This window comes from Gymnoscopelus braueri (assembly GCF_963280865.1).
Source record: "Gymnoscopelus braueri genome assembly, chromosome: 23".
NCBI lineage: Eukaryota > Metazoa > Chordata > Actinopteri > Myctophiformes > Myctophidae > Gymnoscopelus > Gymnoscopelus braueri.
In genome coordinates this window covers 24471114-24495412 of record NC_137625.1, presented here as the reverse complement: position 1 = coordinate 24495412, position 24299 = coordinate 24471114, and the positions used below count along the sequence as shown (strand labels likewise).

Sequence of the window (24299 nt, the reverse complement as noted above, 5' to 3'; positions counted from 1 at the left end):
CGATTTTAGGCATTTCATTACAGGTGAAAATATACTAAAACTTTCCAAATCTTAAAATGTTTTAATTTGAAATATTTTCAAAAATAGCCTATCTATTTTAGCTATTTGTTGTATGACCAAGTAGGCTACTGTATACAGTGGTATAAAGTAACTAAGTACATTTACTCAAGTACTGTACAATTCTGAGGTGCGACGCGTTGTGAGCTTGTAGATCTGCTATTTTCAAACATTTTAATACTTTTATTTTTGGTACTTAAAGTACATTTTCATACCAACAGTTTTGTACTTTAACACATACAGTGCCAAGATCGCATCGATGCGTTCTTTCAAATCCATCGCTTGAGTGCCAGGATTCCAAAGAACGCATTGATGCGTTATTTTGAATTTTCATTGTTTAATCTGTGATCGCACGGCTGTGTTTATTTCTCATCAACACTTTCGTTTTCCACTTACGTCACACTCACCCGGAGCCGGATGTAAAAAAAAATAATTCATTTCCGGGTCACGTTGTTTTTCTCCGGTGATTTTCGGCCAGAATAAGGAAAAACACAGTTTTTCACACGGTATAAAAGACAAACGGACAGCTCAACTTCTATTTTCTTTGGTCCGGGTGACTAACAGTCATCGTCGTAGTGTATCACATCGTTTTCAGGCCGATCAGCGGGCCGGGAATTGTCGAAAACGTCACATCCTTTGAATGACCGGATATGACGTGGGCCTGTTTGGGAGTGGGTGAGCGAGGTGATCAATGTTTGGATGTGCTGCTCTCTACTGGTGGAACAATCGTAGGTGCTTGACAACACAATCAGAGCATGTATTTGAATGAAAAATTACAAAACAAAAAAATTAAAAAACACGCAAATTGCTGGCACAGGGGTGAGTACATTATGAATAAACTCTGGCAGTCAATGTGTTAATAAAGTACATTTTGAATTACGGACTTTTACTTGTAACAGAGTGCTTCTACATTGCAGTATTGATACTTTTACTTAAAGTAAAACATTTGAGTACTTTTCACACCACTGACTGTACAGTATATATAGGGCTTAACCACACCCTGCATACTTCGTTGACTGGGGTCCCCCAGGGCTCCATTCTTGCCCCCCCCTCTTTTTTCCCTAGTCTACAACAAATCTCATCACTGGAAAAAGCTGACAAGCTCACAAAGTGCAGCGTTGCGACACGATGCTTGCAGATTGGCTATTGTCTGCGAATGTTCTCTCCAGAATAATATGGATGCTAGAGTTCAAGTGGCTAAGTGGTTAAGGCATCGACAGTACACACGTCCAGATCTGTCTATCTGCGGACCGAGGAGGCACCAACTGATGCGAGATAGAGACACAGCATACTCTTATTTGCCCAGGGGTCCACAGAGGGAGAGCCGAACACAGAGCACAGGCTTTGAATGTCTTCTTAAGTCCATTTTCAATCATTTCAGAACATTGGCTTCGTGTACTTTTGAACTGTAATAATCCGTAAAGCTATTCTTCCTTGAATTCCTTTTTTTTATATCCCTTTTTTACGGTGTGAGCCGTCTCTGACAGGGTCTGTCTATGTGTGTGTGTGTGTGTGTGTGTGTGTGTGTGTGTGTGTGTGTGTGTGTGTGTGTGTGTGTGTGTGTGTGTGCGTGTGCGTGTCTCTCTGTCTGTCTGTCTGTCTGTCTGAGATAATCTACCAAACCACTGTACTGATCAGAGCCAAACTATGTATGCACTTTGCCAGTAGGCCACAGAAGTACCTCCACTCCATTTAAAGGGGATGACCTCTCATTTTCAACATTCAACTATGTCTTTAATACACCTTAGAGCTGTTGTGTGGAAATAAGAAAAAAGCCCCCCCCCCCCCTCTATGTTGCCTAGAACTGGATAATTCATTGAGGTCATGTGATCAGTGACATACGCAGGGTGTACTTTTGGCTGAGGGGGCGGAGCCAAAAGTACACCCTGCGTATGTCACTGATTACATAGCCTGAAAGAGCGAGCCCTATCGATGGTCTTGAAGGGCGGATCCAAACCCAGGCGGTTGGATTCCAGCGCCGCTTCCTATTGCTTCACCAATCTATGTCCCCGCCTCCCCTCCCCTCCCCCCCCGGCCTGTGCACGGAACACGCTGACGTCACCAAATTTAGAGCGACGCCCCTCTGCACTCTGATTGGTTAGGAGATAACACGGTTCACTCCCACTCCGAAACCACCGTTCCTGCATGGTTCCCCCAGCCTTTTTTCTTTTGTAACAAAAAATCACACCCTGTGTGAAGTGGGCGGTGTCTTGCTAGCTAATCACAATACTGAATGGAGTCAACCAATCATGTACAAAAGATAAATACATTTATTGAAACACTCTTTATGATGGACGAAACCATAACTTTAAAAAAACCAATTTATGTTTTTTTTAAAGTTATGGTTTCTTATATAGGGCTATGCACATGTGTCATGTGACACTGGCCAATCACAGTCCTGAATAGATTGTGATTGGCCAATCACAGCGCAGGATAATTGTACAAATTTCCAAACCTCACTTATAGGGGCGGTTTCACTGCCCAAGATAATTGTACAAATTTCCAAACCTCACTTATAGGGGCGGTTTCACTGCCCAAGATAATTGTACAAATTTCCAAACCTCACTTATAGGGGCGGTTTCACCGCCCCAAAAAAGGCATGGGTTTCCGAGGCTACTGATCACATGACCTCAATCAATTATCCTTTTCTAGGCAACACAGAAGGGGGAGGGGGGGCTTTTTTCTTATTTCCACACAACAGCTCTAAGGTGTATTAAAGACATAGTTCAATGTTGAAAATGAGTGGTCTTCCCCTTTAACTTTAATGTATCGTTTTCGCTGGCAGTAGCGTCCCACTATTACACCATTACTCTGGCAGTTAAAGAGTTAAGGCCTCTTGCTAGATGGGTAGTCGGGTAGTAGCGTTGACTGCATCAGGACAATTCAAAGCGCGTCATGTACATAAGTACACGCATGCACAAATACACATACTGTGCACACATCTGTTTGGAAGAGCTGCACCAGACAAGGTGACCTGGCCTGACAAACACATTCGAAAATCAGAAATCCCCCCCCCATAAATAAATAAAGCGTTATTAACACAGACCCTGCAGACCCTGCCCAGGGTTGCTACGGGCAATGGAGCATGCTCACACAACCCAACACTTAATTAGTTAATACTATTGCTAATTTGGCCCGGACCGCTGGCCTTGCGATCCAGGCACCTACGACCGCTTAAGTAGCCTGACAGACAGCGCACCGCGAGTTCGAGTCCCGTTCCCGACGGTCTTCGCTGCATGTCTCTCCCCATCTCTCTCCCCCCGTTTCCTTTTTTTTCCCTACATTTTTATCCCACGATTTTGTAACCCCATTTTTTACACCCAGTGCCAATTGTCTATGTAATCCTGGGCACTACCTTCCCTCTGCCAACCTAGGGAGGCCAGGGCCGAGCTCATGCCTCCTTCAATCTCCCCCTGTTGCCTGTCCATCTCTACTACAAACTATAAATAAAAGGCAGAAAAAGCCCCTACAAATATATATATATATATTTTTTTAAACTGTCGTTAATTTAAAATAATCACAGCAGTTTCCCTGACACTAACGAGAATTCCCATTGGCTCCAGTGCGACCAGGGAGCTGGTTTGGAGCATAGATATAGAAACCTAGATACCTCATTGACCTCTGCAGTTCGTTGGAGCGAACCTGTATCGCGGCCGTCCGCCATTTTAGAGGAGGCACGATGCCATTCAAAGTGACTACTGGCCAATCACAGCGCGTCTAAGTGACTAGTTGCTGCGCGGCTGCCTCTTAAAGGGTTGAGGGCTGGGTTACGAAAAAACCCGCCCCCACCTGCCTCTGATTGGCCTTTACCGAACGCCCCCTTCTGTGACACACGCGCGAGCTTGTGTCACAGACGCCCGAGATACAGACAGATGCCTCAGAGCCGGAGGAGGCGTCTACCTTTATACGTCTATGGTTTGGAGGGCACTGTGGCCCCCTGGTGTGAGGAGGTGCAGATGAGGCCAGGCGGAATGGGAAAGACTCGAGAGTGTTTACTTTAACTCAGAGGAAATAACAGTTGTCGAAAGCTTGGGAATAATAACAAGGCGGGTAAGAGGCCAATCAAATGGTCCATTTGCTCTTAAAACACTCCGTCTTGCAGGAAGGGGAGGTGGGAGGGGCAGACAGTTAAAAAGTGAGAAGAAAGACTGTCATTGGGGGAAAATGACATAGTAGGTGTGTTCTCCTCCCGACAGAAGTGTGTCAGTGAGTGATACTCAGCCACAAAAAGCAACTCATTCAAGAGCCCCGAGCCAGAGAGAGAGAGAGAGAGAGAGAGAGAGAGAGAGAGAGAGAGAGAGAGAGAGAGAGCGAGAGAGCGAGAGAGAGAGAGAGAGAGAGAGATTGTTGATGGAGGAGAGGAACATATCTCTGACCTTCTAGGTTATCCTTCTTCAAAGCAGAACAGAGCAGATTTAAACCATAGGAGGAGGAAGAGGAGAAAGTCATTGGAAGGGTACGAACACACACACACACACACACACACACACACACACACACACACACACACACACACACACACACACACACACACACACACACACACACACACACACACACACACACACACACACACACACACACACACACACACACACACACACACGCACACACACACACACAAAACATGTGACAGTGTTGGTGGTGTGCAAAAACGAGGTGATTGGGTTTGATGGGAGTCTGCTTTGTGATACGACTCCCTCCCTGAAACCGGGAGAGAGAGGTAGAGAGAGGTAGAGAGAGAGAGAGAGAGAGAGAGAGAGAGAGAGAGAGAGAGAGAGAGAGAGAGAGGCAGTGCGCTGCTTTGCCTTTTCCAAAGATAATCTGATTTCATAATTTGTTATACAGACACGTTTTCAACAATACTTGTGCCACCCCACCTGTCTCTCTCTCTCTCTCTCTCTGCCTGTACTGTCTGTATGTGTATATATATCCCTCCATCCTCCCACACCATCACATCTGGAGTGTCATCAGCCTTCCACTTTGTGTCCCTCTGTGTGATGGCTGTTAATATGGCAGCACTATTGTCTGCCTCCTCGTTGCGCCTGTCTCTATTGTTTGGCCTCACTCCTGACAAATTCATCAAAGAGAACGAGGGCGAATGGGGAGACAATTGCGGCATATCTAATGTTTTTGCACAGTTGACAACATAAGTCTTTGTCCCCAATTTGTGTGCCGAGAAAATGTTTCGTCTCGTCGTCAAAACATAATTTTATACGTGCTGCAGTATTTGTTTGTGTAAAGCCTAAAGTAGACATTTCAGAATGTTTCTGTGTGTGTGTGTGCAGTGGTGTAAAGTAACTAAGTACATTTATTAAGTACTGTACTTAAGTACAATTTTGAGGTGCTTTTGCTTTACTGGAGTATTTCCAATTGTCTATACTTTTACTTCTACTCCACTACATCTCAGAGGCAAATATTGTACTTTTACTCCACTACAATTATTAGAAAACTTTAATTACTAGTTACTTTGTAGTAACTAGTACTCAGTACTAGTTGTGAGCTTGTAGATCTGCTATTTTCAAATATTTTAGTACTTTTGATACTTTAAGTATATTTTGATGACGATACTTTTGTACTTTTACTCAAGTAAATTTTCAATTCTGGACTTTTACTTGTAACAGAGTATTTCTATATTTCAGTATTGGTACTTTTACTTAAGTAAAACATGTGAGTACTTTTTCCACCACTGTGTGTGTGCGTGTGTGTGTGTGTGTGTGTGTGTGTGTGTGTGTGTGTGTGTGTGTGTGTGTGTGTGTGTGTGTGTGTGTGTGTGTGTGTGTGTGTGTGTGTGTGTGTGTGTTTTGACCTTTGCTCTGTGGAGGGTTCTGGCTGCGGTCGCGGAGGATGTTGATCTGGTAGACGGCACCGTAGGGCTCAAACAGCTCCTTCAGCTCTTTCTCTGACCAGGAGCGGGGTATCTGGCCCACGAACATCTTGATGGCGTCCGGGTCCGGCTGGTCCGAGTGCTCCAATGCTCCGTTCATCTTACCCGCCGTGCCATTACTGGGGGAAAAGAAACGACACAGACCGCTGGACGTTAGACACAGAGGCCCCTCATTTATCAAAGTGGTGTAGAGCAAAAAACGGGCGTATGGCGAGATCACGCGGCACCGCCGGCATTCATCATTCCATCGTGACTTTGACTTGAGTGTATGGCCCGCTCAGATCTCACGTCTGGTCTGAGGATGCGTAGGATTTGTCTACACCGTTTGTCCCATCATAGACATGCGGAGCAGCATTGTCTGACCATCTGACAGGCATCTTAATGGTTCTGACATTCATTTTCACTTTTTTAATTTTTTATGTTTTTTGGGGGGTTTTATGACCTCAATTACACCCAAAAAATCTGAACTTTGAACATTCAGTGGATTTTCTGTGGTCTGGGGTTTTCTGAATAATTAGGCTGAAAAGCAATCTGAGCTTGGCCCTTGGGCAGTGAAGTCACAGGCCATTAATCCCGCCCACTCTCCTCCTCGCCCCTCCCCTCCCCTATCCTTTCCTTTGGGGGGGGCGGAGCAGAGGTGATGATTGACAGGCAAAATCCCTCAACAGCGACACCCGCAGGCAAACATTTCTTTTTTCATTGCAGTTGAAAAGGCTTTAGAAATGTGAGAGAAAAACACCTGCCATGGATCACTGGAGTGGATTTTTTTGTAAAAACGTTTTATACACGTTTGAAGGACCATGACAAAGACTTTTAATGTGTGGTAAAACTGAATGTCATGAAACCTTTAACATATGTATTCACTCCAAAACTGAATGGCTAATAAACTAATAAATAAAAATTAGATGCTTAATTATTCAGCCATTCATACAAGTGCTTTACTGCCTCTGTGTTAAGATGAGCGCATACATACGAGAGGATTTTGGGGACTGCTACGCTTTCATGACGTGAGAGGGAAGTCTCCCAACTTGGGTAGCCTACAGTATGCTACGTCTTTCTGGAGTCATGTGGAACCTCATTTAAGGATAAACCCGACGCTCGAATGCAGTCTGTGCCTAGCCAGCGCGAGTGATCTTCATTGCGAGTTTTGACCACGGGACCACAGCGGAAGATCGGAGATATAGGTAACCAAACCAGCCCACCACACACCAGCCTCCATTAAAGCTTACGCATTAATCAGTCACTCCATAAACGTTCATATGATGACAGCCCCATCTATTTCTCATAAATGTGGAGTCTAATTCCTGGGCTCGAATTTAAGCTGGTTAGTACACTCCATTGATAAATGAGGGCCAGAGAATGGTCAATTGTTTACATATATCTCTGATGGTAAAGACACAGCTGTGGACCATTACTGTACACACAACCATACTGTATACAGCGAGCTGCTGCTCCTTCCAGCCCTGTGGTTGCTGAACCATCTATGCACAATTATGCTCCACCCCGGAGAGGACTTGTTTGAAGGCATCAATTTTTTTTTGCGTTATACTTTCATTTGCACAAAAACGATCTGGCAAGTATAGTGGTTGGGAGACGTAACAATCTACTGATTTGGTTGAAGCGGGCGGTATATTCAGGAGAGAATCATCCGCAGTAACGCTGAATAGATGCAGAATAAATGCATGAAGGAGGGAGCCTTCAACAATGGCTGCTGGCATGGGAATGATATAGCAATATTATTCACATGATAAATGACAGGGCCTTTGAGGATTTTAAGTAACAGTGCACTGTTCAAGGCTGTGCAAATCCATTCTGAATGAAGACAGAGCCTATTCTCAAGGATGGAGATTTCATTCACGTTTTAGTACAGTATACAGTAGTACACCCACCAAACCCAGCATATGAAGCAAGAATCCAGACGGGAGGGGTTTCTGTATGGATTGAATGAGCATTTTAACTGTATATACAGTACGTACAGTAGAGCATGCTATGCTGCCTGTTTGTTTGTGTGCTTCTGAATATGTGTGCGCTGCTCTTCTGCTTAAATGAGTGTTGAATAGATGTGTGTGGGGTGTTAAGATGCAGTTGGCTCTCACTCTGCGTTGGGAGATTAGGTTGTAGTGCAGCGCGAACCCCCGGGCCCTCTTACGTTACACACATGCTACAAGCAGCGGACGTTTTTACATCTGGAATGTGTATTTAAAAAAAAATGAAAAAGAATAGCCCAAGCATTTTCACCACTTTTATTCGACAGCTACGAGACTTATCGCCACAAAACACGCTCGTCCGTCTCAGTGTTTGGAATGCCAAACGTGAACCTCTGCCATCGTTTATCGGATGACTAAAAGCAAACCAGGAAACCTCCACTGAGCACAGCCCAGTGGAGATGACTCCGCACACACGGCTAAGTGTGGCGGTCATTCAAGACCAAACAACACGCACACACACACACACACACACATCGTTGCTAGGCGTGCGGTCCACTCGACAGGGGTGAAAAATCGACTCAACGAAAGCGAGGTTGACCGGTGTGCCGTTTTATCGCCCCTAGCTTTTGTTATTTTCGTCAGGAGAGCGAGGGAGCATCATCTTAAGGGTCCAAAACAAAACGAAAGGCAAATCCCTGGCTTGGTTAGTTGACAACACTAATACCACCCTATAAAGCCTCAGTTAGAAAGCATGGAGGGGGAAGAAGGAGAGAGGGGAGATATGGGGGGAAAGAAAGAGCCAGGGAGGGGAGGGGAGGGGGAAAAAACAACAACGTACAGACCTTTGAACGCGGGCCATCCATCTTTTGCAGAGGGAGCCGAGGCGTTCGGCAGAAACGCCCAATTCTTTAAAGGACTTAAAGGACATGTCACATAAAAAAATATAAAAATAAATTAAAAAAAGCCCGAGCCAGAGAGAAGGGGAGTCAACGAGCCAAACCCGTGCCAAACCAGTCCCCACGGCAACAGCCACTCCTCGCTTAAGCTGCCCGATAAATTCTTCTGGCCCCTACGTTTCGAGGGAGCCCGGAGGGGGTATGCGGGGAGGGCCAAGGGGCGGGGGCGGGCGGGTGAAGGCGGCCAGGAGTTACGGCCACAATCACCGGCTGACGCCGCGCCGGTGTTTAAGGCACATAAAGCACAATGCCGGGGCGATGAACGGGGAGGGAGGGTGTAAGTGGGAGATGAACGAGTCTGCCGGTCCCTGGGTTCAGACTGGTCGCCTGCGCCGCATCCATCCCTCCCCTCTGCCCTCTGGGACACAATCGTGCACACAAGCATGCACACATACACACACAGCTGATGATTGTGACAGCGAGAGAGAGAGAGAGAGAGAGAGATGGAGAAAGAGAGAGAGAGAGGGGGTGGGGGCAAGAGAAAGAAAGCGAGCAGAGCGAGTGAGAGCGAGAGAGAGAGATAGAGCAGAATGAGTGGAGACAATCGCTCATTGTTCAGTGTTTGTGCGAAGCCTGCCGTTATAGAATGAGTCCATGGGGACGAGATACAATAGCCAGAGTGTCAGAGGAGGCCATTCCAGAGGCATCTCTCTCCCCCAAACGTCTCTCTCCCTCATACAGCAGACTGACTGTAACCCCCTGTGTATTCCTTACACCATTCAGTCTGCCTACACACAGGAAAATCTGGGGTCGTTAAGGGTCAATTTTTAGCAGCCTCAGAGTTAAATTAACACTCCGGATTTGACTTTGCTCCGAGACAACGGATGGCGTTACACCTGCTGTACTCCACCATCCGCAGCCAGGGCCCTACAGCGTGAATAGAGCACCGAAGTCTGACGTAATTTACGCATCCTACTTGGGTTGCTGTTCCCCCCCCCCCCCATTCTGAATTCCCATAGACGTGTTTAATATCGCGCCAAATAAGAACTGTGTTCCAAAAATAAACAAATGACCCCGGCGGTTTGACTCGTATGGATATGAAGCATCAACTGACGGTGAGAAAACGCTAATGTCACTTCCTCCGAATTAGTCACATTTTCGCCAGAAACAGACTGCATCAAATATGAGTGACTGACTATCATAAACGATACAGAGCCTCCCCTCCCTGACAATATCGCCGAGACAGTTTGTTTATTTTTGGGACCACAATTCTTATATGAGACGATTCTATGATGACCCAATGTTGTTCTCCATAGAGAAATTTACTTTACGACCCAGGGGATGAACGAGTGACGTCAGGACTTCTGTACTCTATGCCTATAAGCTTCGTAGCCCGGTTAAAAGGGAATCGACTCCGTTTCTCTGCCTGCAACTGTGTGTGTCTGGAGGTTGGCTGGACGAAAGGGACGGTGTCCTCTTTTCTGCACAAAGGAATGAGTGCAGTTTCCCGTCACCCCTGCAGCCAAGGCTGACAAGATGTTATTGCAGACAGAGAGCGCTTAAGCATGCAGAATGAGACTGCATGCCTGTGTGCGCGTGCACAGGCGCATGCACACGCGTGAGAGAGTGTAGCTCAGCAGGAGAGTGTCCTGGGGCCTGGATTAAGTCGTTGAGTGGATCCACTCTTACTATAACCCTCTCCATCTCTCCCCTCTCTTCTTTCTTTCTACCCCTCTCTTCCCCTCTCAATTTGAGCCAATCGACTGCTTTAAGGGCTTAACTATTGCTTCTATCACTCCAGCATCCGTGCAGCCCAAGGCTGTGACTGAGGGTTTATTTAAAGGGACAATTACAGTAGGTGCGTGTGCGTGCGTGTGTGTGTGTGTGTGTGTGTTTAGTTGAATGTCGCTTCTAAATAGGCAACGGTACTATGCTGCATATTTCTGCAGAAGGCATTTATTAAAGAAGAACAGGACTCCTGGAAAATTAAAAGCACTGTCATGTTTGATGAATAAAACAAGAGTCTTAGAGAATGACCTTGCTGCAGATGTTTTTTTTTGCAGGTTGGCAGGTTGAGTTCAGATTGTTGTTTTATCGTGTATGAAAATGGGTCAGGCAGGCAAACCTCACCAGTGAAGAACTAGTGCGCTTAATCACTTAAGCCAGAGGTTCCCAACCACAGGTCCGCGGACCGGACATGTACCACCGGTCCGCGAGAAGGCGGCCGGGGATTCCAGGTTTATGGATTGTACAAATATGCGCAGGCAGCGTTGAGTCTATCACCAGGGTTTCACACAAAGCTGAGAAAAGTGACAAAATGACAGTGACCTCACTGACAAATCCTTGGTATCTTTATAACCAGCTTCGAGCATAATGGCGTACTACGTCTGTGCTACTTTAGTGTCGCATAACAGCATAACACTGTCGAATCCTTGGTATCTTTATCCTAGCCTATCCTAGCGGCGTCACTACAAGCTGTATTTTGTCACGCTCGTGCTAATGAAACACTAAACTGGATTATTATTTCATGTCAACGTTCAAGCACAACTATCAGAAGATGTAACCCAGGTAAAGTAATGCGTCACTCCGCAAGTTTGACTTAAGTTTTCCCCCTGTCAAAAGTCATTTCTGATAAGGACCTAACCTTTTTTAATCATCCTATCCTTGTTGATATAACGCCATATAGGTCAATATAATGTATATATCATATAAATAGCAGCCAGTCATTGACTGCCAGTCAACTTCTGTGTTTCGGTACGATTGGGTTTCACACCTGATGCGCGACTACCCACTGGTAGAGCGTAATTATTAGGTTTGTCACGTCACGTCAAGTTGGTTCTGTAATATCTCACAACAAATCGGATTTCAGAACAAATTTCACGGGTCCATTCGGGTTCGGGTCTGTCATTTTGGACCTGTGAAGAGCTCTACCAAAGCGTCCGCTTTTGGCTTATGCTTCGGGCTGGCTCTGCCATGGTGTCTGCTAATGTCCAATTTAAAATCGTCGTATGCCAGTGTCCAGCACCAAGAATAGCAGTTCTACAAGCTCACAACGCATTGCACTGTGACAAGCTTTAGAAGCACTACTCTCTTCAGACGTTTCAGTGACATCGTTTCAGTTTATCTCAAGACCGAACTATATTCACAAAAGAATCCTGAGACGTTTTACACCTATTTTCTGTGCCTAGTAATGCTATAGGAATCATTGTAGCCGTTCCCGCAAAGTAATTTGACTGCCTCCCCGTCCATCGACAGGCACTTCGCTGGCCGGCGCCGTGGTGTGTAAAGGAAAGCGTACAAATCCATATGGCCGCGCCAACAGAAACAACAGAGAAAACCGTCTGCATGCACCAATGAGGTGCGAAGAACAGAGTTGGTAGGGCGTACAACGCTGTCTCGGATTATTAACTGCCGGCTACAAAGTACAATCCTCAGTGTTAAGAACAGGTAGAGAGGTAGAGAGAGAGTGGTAGAGAGAGGTAGAGAGAGAGTGGCCGTCTGGGAATGACAAGGTCCCTAGTTCGATCCACAGCTCCTCCATGCCTCGTGTCGCCTGGTTAAGTGTCCCCCCCAGCAAGAAACCTAACCCCCCCGTGTGCTCACTCTGAGCTAGCCACTGCCGGGTCAATGCAGACTAGTAATTTCCCCTCGGGGTTCTCTACAAATCCTGCTTTTAAATTAACTCAGTGTGTGTACAAATGTAACCAAATGGACCCATAAGGGTCCATTTGGTTACATTTGTACCAGTGTTGATTTCGTCGTGACGAAGAATTACTATGACGAAAAATGACGAAAAATGTCACTATGACATTTATGACGAAAAATTATGACGAAACTATGAAGAAAAATGTTCGTCAACTACCTTTTTTTCACAAACAAAAACAAAATAAAAACTAAGCTACGATGACTAAAACTAAGACTAAATATATTAACAATTTCGTCTACAAATAAAAACTAGACTAAAATGTTAGGGAGTGACTAGTGGAGAGGAGATCCAGTAGAACTAAAAGACAAGTCACAACGCGTCGCAGCGCGACACGTTGTGAGCTTGTAGATCTGCTATTTTCAGCATGCAACCAAGTGTAAAATCAGCCATTACGACGCCATCAAGGCACCGCCAAAATACATTTTAGTCGACTAAATCAACTGTACATTAGTTGACTAAATATTTAGTCGACTAAAACTAGACAAAAACGAAAACTTTTCAGATGACTAAAATATTACTAAAACTAAAAGGAATTTTATTCAAAAGACTATGACTAAAACTGAATCAAAATTTGCTGTCAAAATCAACATTGATTTGTAAACATTTTGAGTTACAAGTGGAGAAATGAACACACATTTCACTGTGTATTCTCTCTCTGTCTGCCTTGTACACAGCTGGAGAGTTGGAGTACAACAGGCAGGCGGACAGGATACAGGATGCATGCTCACAGGGGAGAGACACAAACAAGCAGAGAGAGAGAGAGAAAGAGAGAGGGAGGCGGGATGAGAGTGGAAGTGTGGAGACAACGGATGCAGATGAGCGAAATGCACGAGCGAAATCCTGAGTGCTGATTTAACTCTGAAGCATTTAAAAACACAGGCAGGGTGCACGTTTACACCCTCGAGAGAGACATTCAGCATTTCGCTGTGTGGAGCTGGGGGTAAGCACAGCTCACAGCTCAGCGTGATCTCATGGATCCAAGCAATGCGCACGCACACACGCACGCACGCACGCACGCACGCACGCACGCACGCACGCACGCACGCACGCACGCACGCACGCACGCACGCACGCACGCACGCACGCACGCACGCACGCACGCACGCACGCACACACACACACACACACACACAGTTAGGGCTGACTGAGTTGATCTCCCTGCTGTTTCTCCCTTCTGTTTCTGCTCTAACACACATCCTCCCCTCATCCCACCATCTCCCCTTCTCTAGCTCTCACACACCGAATACAACACCCATAACACACACACACACACACACACACACACACACACACACACACCCTGTGTCTCTCCCTTACGGCAGAGTTCTCTGAGGGGGCCGAGCTGCCAGACATGTCTTCTCATTCGGAGCATGCTCAGAGGCAGTGGACCCACCGTCCCACGGGAGAACTAATCTCGTTGTCAACCAGAGTGAGAAACATCAGCCCCCCCCCCCCCAGGGGAGAGGGGCAACTGAGGCCATCTCAGCTGCTCAGACCGCAAGCAATCATACTGCTACTATTCACACACACACACACACACACACACACACACACACACACACACACACACATACACAAGCATGCACGCACGCACACGCACGCACACGCACACACACGCACCAAACTTTAAATTAACACTCTTGAGAGACAGGCCTCCGCTGTCAGTCTCTCCCTCACCTACATGATCCACCAATGATTTCACTGGCCCAAGCATGTACGGCTTCAAAAAAAGCTCACTAATGACGTCAAGGTGACTAACTAGCTCGTGGTGGGACGCCATGACTCCCCTGTCCATTCCTGTCGGCACAATAAAAGGGATCGTGGCGGGTTCCAGGGAGTCCCCAGCTAAAAGATCTGATCGTTCTATAGGAGCAAACAGATCCCTTGCAGGTCCATTCCATTTTGTACACTCTCCCGGGTTGAAATTAACCGACGCTTTTACAATGTAGATTGGGGTCCCAGAGATGAAGATGTGTGTCACATTGAAAAGTGAAAGTAAATGCATCATACATATTTCTCCGAAAACATTACGCTTTTCCCCCCCATGGCCCCAGTTTGTGCTATATGAGGGAGCGTATAATATATGATAGAATGTGAGTCACTTGAGCTTTACAGTGAATAATAATAAGCACCTCCGGTGTTCCACTGGGAAGCTGCGATGTATGCTTGATACCGTTCATTATCACATACCCTACATTATGCATACATGTTGTTGCTGTCGGTGGAAGCCTTGATATAAAAAAAAAAGAATTAACCCATTCAATCCGGGGGACGCATCTCTGTCGTTTTTAGATTTATTTGGGCTATTCAAAAATAGCAGATATACAAGTTCATAGCACGGCACCGAGTGCCGTGCTATGAACTTGTATATCTGTCAAATCTTTGAATGTATCTTTTTTTTCAAGCAAACATTATTTGTAACTCAAATCTTTGCTTCTGGGGGGTCCCTGGAACAAAATATTTACAAAAGTTTGCTTAAAAATATATATATACATTAAAAGATTTGCACACATTTTCACGATTTTTCAAAAAGAAAATAGCAGATCTACAAGCTATGAGTATATTTGCTATTTTTTGAATAGCCCAAAGAAATGAAAAAATGACAGAGATTCTTTCCCTGTCTAAATCGGGTTAAACAATTTAAAATAGTGAAAATAGCCGATCTATGTGAACTTGTAGATCTGCTATTTTCACTACTTTTGTGCGACACTCTTCTGCGACGAAGAAGGTGCATTGAAACGAAAGGTGGAGTTAAGAGGTTTCTGCCCGACAGCAACGATACGTGTGTGGGCACCCGTGTATAAACACGCACAGGGAAAGGTTAGTTTTGACGTCGTCAGCACACCTTGCACGTCTCGTCAGGAGTAGCTGTGCTGCCGGAAGGAACCGGCGTGCCGTGCGTGCATGCAAGGTGCTCGCACTTTGCCGTTACCATGGAGATGCGGCGAGGCGTGCGACGCGAGGAAATCATCAGATAAATGTCACGGTGGCTAATGGAGCCGCGTTGCCACAATGCTCTGCTAGCGCCATGCTAACGAGCTAGCGGACGCTTCCACCACACTAATGAAAGGAGACGCGCACGCGCACGCTCACACACACACACACGCGCGCGCGCATGCGCTTGCACGTACGCACGCACACTTCTCTGTGCATTGTGAAGAGAAAGCAGCAGTGAAGCAGAGCGACATGCAGAGAGAAGAGGTGAAAAAGAGAGAGGAAACGGGAATAACAAACATTTTGTGACTGGATAAGAAATTGAAATTATTTTTCTATCTTTTGTCTTTCAAAAAAATTGCTGAAAAGCACCCATTCCAATTCCAAATGTCTAACGATTTAATATCGAGCTGAAATCAACAATGTCTAAAGACAGCATAGCGTACAAGTTGTGTATCTCGAGGCCCAATAAGAGCACAGCAGACACACACTTCAAAGAATCTTGACCTCAATCACAGCGTACAGTATTTCTCCCTCTCTCACACACAGAGACACACATGCACGAGCGCGCACACACACACTGTGGAACTTTCAGGGGTTAAATACCGTATAACGCATGGAAAGTTAGTACCATCTAGCGGACTATCAGGGTTATTACAACAAAGACCGTTTAGCAGTATTAAAACAGTATTAAAACGTCCTAAAACTTCCGATTGGTGCGGGAGATTATTATGGATAATTCATTATACTCAGGGGCAATATACCTATTATTGGTATGGCACTTTATGGCTGGTGAAACTGTTGTAATGTAAATACATTTAACATATATTTCTTCCAAAGGAAGTTGCGCCTTTTATGGGGCTTATACGCATGCGCCGAACTTGTTGTTGTTCAGTGTGAAATAAGTTCGATGGAGATTGGAGGGGGAAATGGTATGTACAGAGTAATAAGCTGCAAACATAACGTAGAGTTGTGTAAACATTCCATCTGTACAAGTTTTGCTTTCCGTAGTATGCTATGCTCATTATTGGTTGCTTATATGTGTTTATATTTCCATTTTCAACAGTTAAATTACCTGCTAAGAGAACCTACAACAATTACTACTGTGAACAAAGGGTTAGCGTGTGGACTAGGACAAAGCTAGCCGCTCATAAACGCAGACTGGCACATTAGGCTTTCTTCTCAGTTTTATTCAGGGTTAAATTGTATTTGTGTGTATTATGTGTGTTTGTGAGAGTGGATGGCATAAAAGGAAAAAAGACACGTCCTCTTTTGTGTGGTTTTTATTGTAGGAAATAATCGTTGAGTAATTAATACCTAAACCTCTGACCATTGAGCCCTTTTACGGAGGGATCACACTCCCAAGATAGGAAAGAAATAGGCCTGTTTTGGTAAAATCCGTACAGTAATTTAACATCCTGGTATAACCAGCGGTTATTTTACATCTGTGTCTTGTGGGAGTGAGACACAGAAACGTATATGTACGGCGATGTTATGAAGCCAGTCTGCGCGACGAAGCTAACGCTAGGCTAGCTTCGTCTTTGGTAGAGAAAGGGTGCTAAACCACGACGGTTCGGACGAGAGCTGGTGCTATCCTCGCTGCATGGAGGTGGACCGGGACGGACGATCGGTGGAAGCAAGGCCTACTCTGCAAAAGACAAGCGTCACCGTGGCGGAGGAGCATCACCGTTACAACGGAGCAAGCACCCGTGGACGCCATTGTTTACATCTACTGAAAGAGAAAGTAGTTGCGGCTGTAAGAAACGCTGTCAACTACCCATCTACTGTGTCTTGTCTCTCAAATGATGCACAAATGATGCAAAGTATGGATGCATAAACTGTCATAAGGGATGCTTTGTTGCTAAAAGTGCATCGACGTTACTAAGAACTTGTTGCTTGCTAATGCTAAAAAACTGTTGTGCTAACGGGGAAGTCCTTTGAGTGACGTCATCGCCGCCATCTTGAGTAGGGAGACCCCATAAGTTTAAGCTAATGCTAAAAACGTGTGCTAACGGGGAGGGCCTGTGAGTGACGTCATCGCCGCCATCTTGGACCACAAAGGAGACGCCCACGTCAAGGTATCTACGTTTGGGGTGCGTTGACTTTATACCACCACAAGGTGTCACTGTGTTATCACCAAAGGAAAGGAGTGACTTTGATTCCCTGGTCATACGTTTTGGCTGCATTGACTTTGTACAACCACAGGGTGTCACCGTTTATGTACAACCACAAGGTGTCACTGTTTTGCCACCAGAGGACAGGAGTGACTTATTCCCTGGTCATACGTTTTGGCTGCATTGACTTTGTACAACCACAGGGTGTCACCGTTTGCTACTGAGGGAAATAGTGACTTTTTTCACCTGTTTAAGTGCCAAAGAGATGGCAACTTTAGATGACTTGAGGGTTCAACGCTCTGGCGTTCAAAGGGAGTTCTCCAAGTGTGTGAACAGGATTGAGAGGGGGTTTGATGTACTCACTGAGGATGCACTGGCAAATGAACAGGTGAAGCTTACATCATTCCATGAGGCACTATGGAGTGTTACCGATGATTATCTGGCTTTTATGGATGACATTCTACTAGCAGACAGGGACACTGACCATGATGCGGTGGTGGACGGTGTGACACAGAGAGCAGACAGCTGCAAGAAAAGGTACGATGATGTCATGCTGAAGCTCAAGGACACATTATGGACTTGTACAGTGGCAAACAAATACCACAAGGTGAAACAGAGACTGGGGGCTGACCTTGATGACGCTAAGAGCCTGGGACAGGATGTTACTCAGGCACAGTATGATACAGTGCGTGATGTCTTGGCCGCAGGTGTCGCTGAACTCGGGGGGGTAGTAGACCGGTGGGCATACTCTGTCCCTAGAGACAATGGTGCTGAGATGCGGGAGTCCCTTGAGGATATTGACCGTGAAGTGAAAAAGGTAATGAGAACATTAAAGGGCCAAGTTCAGGACATCATAAGAGGGTCGCCATTGGCTGGGCGGCGTGGGCTGCTGGGGCCACCGGCGCCTACCTTCACCCTCGCTCCCAAAACTCCTCCTCAAACCTATCCTGCTCCTGGCCTACCATCACTCACTGCACCGGCTGTCAGCATTAACGTGGCTCCACCAGTCAACGTGGCACTACCAGGCATCGGAGCACCAACAGCGCCACCACTGGTTCAGCAGGTACCAGCACCGCCCCAGCAGGGCGGTGGGTTTGTTCAGCAGGGCGCGCCAGGGTTAGCCGCTGCTGCAGTAGCTGCTGCGGTGCCGAAGTTAACTATAGCCCGAATGGCTCTTCCCAAATTCAGCGGTGACAGAAGGGGCTATTTCCGTTGGAGAGAGGAGTGGGTCAGATTGCAAAGAATGGCTGACCCGTCGGGCTCCCCAGATCTGCTGCTGCATCACTTGCGGGACAGTATAACTGACACTGTGACAAACGAACTCAGGCTGGGCTATTGTTACACCGCACAAGATGTGTTTTACTTGCTGGATGAGCGATATGGTGACGTGTCGCGGATTACGGAGGACATTATCATGGAGCTGCAGGAGCTGCCGGCAGTGCGCGAAAATCAGCCGGGAGAGACATTACACTTGATCCAAGAAGTGGAGCGAGCTGTACTGGACCTGACTGCTTTGAGGTGCGCAGGCGCTATTAACAATCCATTAGTAGTCCGTACATTGGAGAGCAAGTTGCCACACTATCTGCTTGACCGGTGGCTTGCACATAGTTGTGACCCAGTGAACGGGGTCACCGCGCTAAACCGGTTTGACAGATTTTTGGCGTTTCTGAGCGGCCAGAAAACCATTCTGGTGCGACGCGAACAATTACAGACTAAACGACCGGTTCCTGCCAGGACGGGCGGGCCGGTACCGCCTCCCAGCAGGTCAACAGGGAAAAATCCGCAGGAGCGGCGTGCGTACACCAGAGCCTCGGTGCGCGGGGAGAGCTACACGTCGCAGGGGTCCTGTGTGGTCTGTGGGGAAGAAGGGCACACTGGACTATTATATCGGTGCAAATCTTTCCGAAAGGCCAGCGTGGCTGAAAAGAGGGAGCATGCAAGAAAGACCAGGGCATGTTACAGGTGCTTGGACCCTATGCATGATGGGGCCTGCACAAAAGACTTTATATGCAGGAAAGCGGAATGCAAGAAGGGTGAGGCATCACCCGACCATCACTACATGCTCTGCCTCAACAAAGCACCATCGCCTGGTGTCACCAGTGCCAAGAGCAGTAGAGAAAGCTCTGCTAAGGGGAGTGTTGCCAAGGTGGAGCAGAAGAGGAGCGCTCGGGGGCCTACAGAGCAGCAGGAGGCCGCACTGGCTGCAGCAAAGCTGTCGCCCGAGCAGTTGGAAATCATTCGCAAAGCCTTCACGAACAAAGCAACGACTGTGTGTGCGGACGGTGAGAGGTCGAGCGATGGCCCAGTTCTTTTCATGTTACTTGATGTAACAACGAAGCGAGGGGACTGGGTGGGGGCGTTAATCGATATGGCATCGGATACGAACTATGTCACCCACCAGGCAGCCGAGAGACTGGGTCTAAATGGAGAGCCCGTCACGCTTGTGGTGCATGGGGTTGGGGGGATGACGACAAAAGTCGAAACCAAAAAATACTCTGTGGGCCTGAAGGTGGGGACGAAGAGAGGAACATGGAGCAACCATGACATGTTTTGCTATGGTCTGGACGAGATCGCAAGGGTGGGCTACACTGTGGACTCGGGGCGTCTAGAGCGATTTTTTCCGGGTGATGTCAAGTCAGGGGACCTGCGGCGGCCTAACAAGGTCGAAATGCTCATCAGCGCGCGGGAGGGTCGTCTCGCTCCTCAACGGATGAGAAGACACGGTGACCTAGTGCTGTGGGACGGGCCCCTCGGGAAGACTGTGAGCGGGGTGCATCCTGAACTGTCTGAGGTGGTCGAGAGAGCGACCTTAACTCAAACCCATTGCGCCCGGACCATGAGAGCAGAGGCCATCACGGTCGAGGGACCCCGAAGCGGTCCAGGACAAAGCGGTGCAATCGCTAAGACTATGGCTATCTGTAACTCTGAGGTCTTGAAGTGGCTCGAATGGGACAGCATTGGGGCCGCCTGTGATCCGAAGTGTGGCGGCTGCCGGTGTGGCAGGTGTGCGCCTGGAGGGAAGGAGATGTCGTTGGCCGACGAGAGAGAGCTCGAGGTCATTAAGGGCGGCTTAACCTACCGACTGGAGGATGCACACAGCAAGGAGCCGCACTGGGATGCTAGCTATCCCTGGAAGGAGGACCCTTCTACACTTCCAAATAACCGCAGAGCAGTTGAGGCCACTTTCAGGAGGTCTGAGAAGCGCCTTGAAAAAGACCCAGCGTGGAAAGAGGCCTACAAAGGACAGATGCATGACATGCTAGAAAGGGGGGCTGCTGTTCTACTGTCGCAGGTTGAGATGGACAGATGGAACGGAGCTGTGTGGTGGATCAACCACCTTGTCGCTCCTAACCCTCACTCCACCTCCACACCAGTCCGGATCGTGTGGGACAGCAGTCAGGAGTTTAAGGGCGTGAGCATGAACAGTATTTTGCTCAAGGGCCCAGACGTCTTGAACCCCATTCGTGCCGTGCTGCTGCGGTTCCGGGAAGGGGAGCACGCCGCCATCGGAGACATCTCTAAGATGTATAACTCCGTGTGGTTGGAGGAGAGGGAGGTGCACCTTCACCGGTTCCTCTGGAGGGACTCACCAGCAGAGGAGATCAGGGACTACGCTGTGGTGAGGGTCAACATGGGGGACAGGCCGTCAGGCTGCATCGCGCAGGTGGCTATGCGAGAGACAGCCTGCTTGCCTCAGTTCAGCGATCGGGCGGAGGAGAAGAGCATCATCGTTGACAACGCATATGTCGATGATTTATTTGCTTCCCACAATGACCCTAAAAGACTGGGTGAGATTCTGAAGGGGGTCACGACCATTCTGGCAGCTGGGGGGTTCCGTCTGAAACCCTGGGTGCGGTCTGGCCACAGTGGGAGGGGAGAGGAAGGACCTGCCAAGCCTGAGACATTGTTGTTACCCAACCAGTTGCGGGAAGAGGACAACAAAGCCTTGGGGGTGGGTTACCTTGTTGAAGAGGACAGGCTCTTCATCATGGTGGGGGTCAATTTCTCCACAAGGAAGAGGAAAATGCGGGTCGAGGAGGACCTCGCTGAAGAAGAGGTGGAGGAAAAGACGCCTGACCCTCTCACGCGCCGTGTGCTGCTGAGTCAGGTGGCGGGACTCTATGATCCCATCGGCCTCGCTACGCCTATGAAGCAGAAGGGTGTAATTTTAGTCAGGAAAGCGTTTCAGGCAGCCGGGCAATTAGTCAAGGACACTTGGGATGCCCCGCTACCTGACGAACTGCGACGGAAGGCAATCGTCCTATTTCGGGAGTATTCCCGTTTGAGTTCAGTCACCTTCCCCAGGTGTATTACGCCTCCCGGCTGGGTGGGGAAACCCTGGGGAGTTACATTCTCCGATGGGAGCTCGGAGTCCTATGGTGCTGTAATGTACCTTCGCTGGGAAACCCAGAGCGGGACCATGGTGCGTTTGGTGGAGTCAAAGGCCAAATTGGCTCCACTAGACCAAAAAGGCGACGCTGTGAAGGCGGAGATCTGCGGGGCTGTCTTTGCCTCCCGGCTTAGAAAGTTTATGGAGAAGCAAGGTCGTCTGGAGATTGAAAGATGGTTTCACCTAATCGACAGCCAGACGGTGTTGGGAGCCATACAACGAGACAGCTACGGCTTCCAAACTTTCTTTGCCAACCGGGTGGGAGAGATCCAGAAGGCGGGGCCAGTGACAGATTGGTGGTGGGTCTCTGAGAAGGACAATATAGCTGACCTCGTCACCAGGGATGGGTGTTCTCCCGAGCAGCTGGACAAGAACTCTGTATGGCAGAACGGTCCAGCGTTCCTAATCAAACCGCTCGGGGAATGGCCCATAAAATCCGCTGCAGAGGTAGCTGCTGCGTCAAGAGAGGAGGTGAGAACGCTACAACGGAAGGCGTTCTCTGCCGTCACAACCAGGGCCCAGGCAATAAGACAACACCAGGGCAGTGACAAAGTTGCTTTGCCAGTCAACGACAAAGGGTTGTCGACAGTTAGTGACACGGGGCCTACGCCTGGAACAGACGGGGGATCTGCGGCTGCAGTGGCTGACGACGGAAGACAGAAGTTGTGGGGCACGGGGCTCGTCGATCAAGTGGACTTGACGAAAGACTGCTCTCTGTCGTTCTTCTGTGGGGTTGTAGGCTATGTGCGCAGATTCCTCTATATGTCGCGCAGCAAAACCAACCATCGTGTACAACGGGGGGCTGTACTGTTGGCCAAGGAGCGCGAGGCAGCATTCATGGACTTGTGTCTTGCTGCCCAAGCAGGTGTGTCATTCCCCACAACTACACTTAATCGCTTGGTGGTGGGGAAAGATCAGACTACAGGCCTGTGGTTGTGCCGCGGTCGCATCCAATCCGCGAGCAAGAGCGGTGGCATTCCCCTGATCCCGTATGAAGCGCGGCTCAGCACCCTCCTGGCCGAGGAGGCTCACGGCATCAACCATGAGGGGGTTGCTGGGACAATCCTGCGGATAAGGGGAAAGGCGTGGATTGTGCAGGGCCCGCGAGTTGTGCGCGGGGTGATCGACAAATGTGTGGAATGCCGGAAGAGGAGAGCTGAGTTAAGCACTCAGATCATGGGTGATCTCCCGGTGGAGCGTACAAACCCTGCACGTCCATTCGAGTACACTGCATTGGATTTGTTCGGGCCATATACTGTGAGGGACTCGGTGAGGAATCGCGTCAAGAAGAAAGTCTGGGGTGTGGTTTTCAGTTGCATGGCCTCACGGGCCATTCACGCGGACTTGGTCGTTGACCTGTCAACTGAGGGCTTTCTGCAGACCTTCCAGCGATTCACTGCTCTAAGAGGCCATCCACGCAAGCTATGGTCTGACCAAGGGACCAATTTTGTAGGGGCAAGACCTGCACTGGAGGACCTCTACACGTTCCTGGCGGCCATAAATAAAGATATGGTCCAACACAGAGCGGCTGTGACTGGAGTCGACTGGGCGTGGAAGTTTAGCCCAGCAGATTCACCGCACCGCAACGGGGCAGCAGAGGCAGCTGTCCGCATCATAAAGAGAGCACTGAGCAGCGTGGGAGGGACTGAAGACCTAATGACGTTGGAATTCCAGACTCTTCTTTTCCTCGCTGCTAACCTCTCTAACGAGAGACCGATTGGTGCCCGGACTCAGCTCCAGGAGGAGTCCGTGGACATCATCACACCAAATTCGCTTCTGTTAGGGCGAGTGGACCCCGAGGGAGATACCCGGGGTTTCGACTTCCCTGATTACCCTTTCAGTCGGCTGCGGGCGGTCCAACTGGAAGTGGATAAGTTCTGGAAGAGATGGAGTCAGCTGGCAGGTCCACACCTGTTCGTCAGGCAGAAGTGGCACGTTTCATCCCGGAACGTGGCTGTCGGCGACGTCGTGTGGGTGGCGGACCAGAACGCTCTGCGGGGTCGATTCCGGCTGGGTCGTGTCGTGGAAGCAGTTCCAGATGGTCGGGGTGTCGTAAGGGACGTCAAGGTGCGGACTTGTCCGTGCGCACCCATCAGCTGGTCCCAGGTGAAGAAGGACGAGGTGTCGTGGCAATCAACCATCCTTCATCGCGACGTACGGAGGCTGGTGGTCCTCATTCCGGCGGAAGATCAACAATAGGTTGATAAGTCCTCTTGAAGGGTACCCAAACAAAAAAGACTAAAGACTTTTGTGTGTTGTGTGCATTTACTTGATAATTAACGGGTATCCCTTGAGGGCGCTGAGTGGTTAGAGGGCAAAACCAACACTCAGTTAGGAGCGAGGCGGTGGTGCTGACCTCCTTAAGTAAAATTAAGGTGTTTTTTTTT

General features: G+C 48.3%; 1 protein-coding gene across 5 annotated transcripts in view; it reads right to left on the bottom strand.

The window, feature by feature from the left end:
• celf2 (cugbp, Elav-like family member 2) overlaps window positions 1–24299 on the bottom strand; it is a 205601-nt gene that overhangs the window by 64042 nt on the left and 117260 nt on the right. For all 5 annotated transcript variants that reach the window (XM_080421552.1, XM_080421553.1, XM_080421554.1 and 2 more), the window contains exon 5: window positions 5867–6063. In XM_080421552.1, coding sequence (XP_080277678.1) covers window positions 5867–6063 — 197 coding nt within the window. The remainder of the gene's footprint in view (window positions 1–5866; window positions 6064–24299) is intronic.